The 1093-nt window shown below is 43.0% G+C and overlaps 1 protein-coding gene across 1 annotated transcript in view; it reads left to right on the forward strand.

Annotated features, from left to right (window-relative positions):
* LOC104999973 (glycerol kinase-like) overlaps positions 1-1093 on the forward strand; it is a 79239-nt gene that overhangs the window by 15845 nt on the left and 62301 nt on the right. The window contains exon 5 of the mRNA XM_010855604.1: positions 99-205. Coding sequence (XP_010853906.1) covers positions 99-205 — 107 coding nt within the window. The remainder of the gene's footprint in view (positions 1-98; positions 206-1093) is intronic.

Consider the following 1093-nt stretch of genomic DNA (forward strand, 5'->3'; position numbering starts at 1 on the left):
ATGCAGCCACACCCTCATAAGTGAACAACTCTAGAGAAATAAATTATATCTGTCTTGCTTGTTTGTGGACTAACCAAAATACTTTCTTTTGTTTGAAGGTGGGTGGAGCAGGACCCTAAGGAAATTCTGCAGTCTGTCTATGAGTGTATAGAGAAAACGTGTGAGAAACTCGGGCAGCTCAATATTGATATTTCCAACATAAAAGGTATTTTTAATGTTTTACTCTCTCTGTGATTATCTCAGTTAAATTCATTCGTTCATTCAGCACATACTCGAGTGCCTGTGCAATGGCAAGCATTTCTTCAAGAACTGAGGATGCAACAATAAACAGGAAGATTAGGTCCCTTTTCTCTTTGCTTTTGGTGCATTTGAGACCACCAAGAACAGCAGAGAAATATTAGCTAATTTCAGATATGGATAAGTTCCATGCAGAAAATAAAACCCAGTGATATGGTAGAGTATACGGAGAAAGGCTTCCTTTAGATTAGAAGGCCAGAGAAGGCCTCTTTGAGGATGTGACACTTTTTCTGATGTCTCAGAGGTCAAAAGGGGCCAGCCATACAAATATCTGGGGGAAGAGTGTTTGAGGAAAAGAAAGTAGCATGTGCAAAGGCCCTGAGTGGGTATAAGCTTGGCCAATTCCTAGATCAGAAAGAAGGCCAGCATGTCAAAAACAACGTAAAAGAAGGGTTGTTTCTTACAACCTGATAAAGGCTTTCAGTTGGAATTGAAATCTGGAAAGTGGATAGGGCATTGTTGGTAAGTTAGGAGTTTGGATGTTGTTCTTAGTGTCACAAGGAGCCATGAGAAGGCTTTAAGTGAGCTGATAGAGGATAACAGGGTCTGACTTGCAGTTTAGAAACAACTCCCTGACCGCTGTGTGGAGAGTGGATAGGAAAGGTGTAAGTGTGGACGCAAAGAGACCAGTGTGGAGACCACCCTGGGAATCCTGAGAGAGAGAGGATGATGACTTGATCAACAGTGGTTGTAGTGAAGGTGAGGAGAAAGGGCCAGAACTTGCTGATGAATTGGATGTCAGGGGAGCAGAGAGAGTACTGGGATGAGGGGGAGAGATGAGGGGGAGAGATGGGTC

The sequence above is a fragment of the Bison bison genome, unplaced genomic scaffold (assembly GCF_000754665.1).
Source record: "Bison bison bison isolate TAMUID 2011002044 unplaced genomic scaffold, Bison_UMD1.0 scf7180017864366, whole genome shotgun sequence".
In the NCBI taxonomy this organism is placed as follows: domain Eukaryota; kingdom Metazoa; phylum Chordata; class Mammalia; order Artiodactyla; family Bovidae; genus Bison; species Bison bison.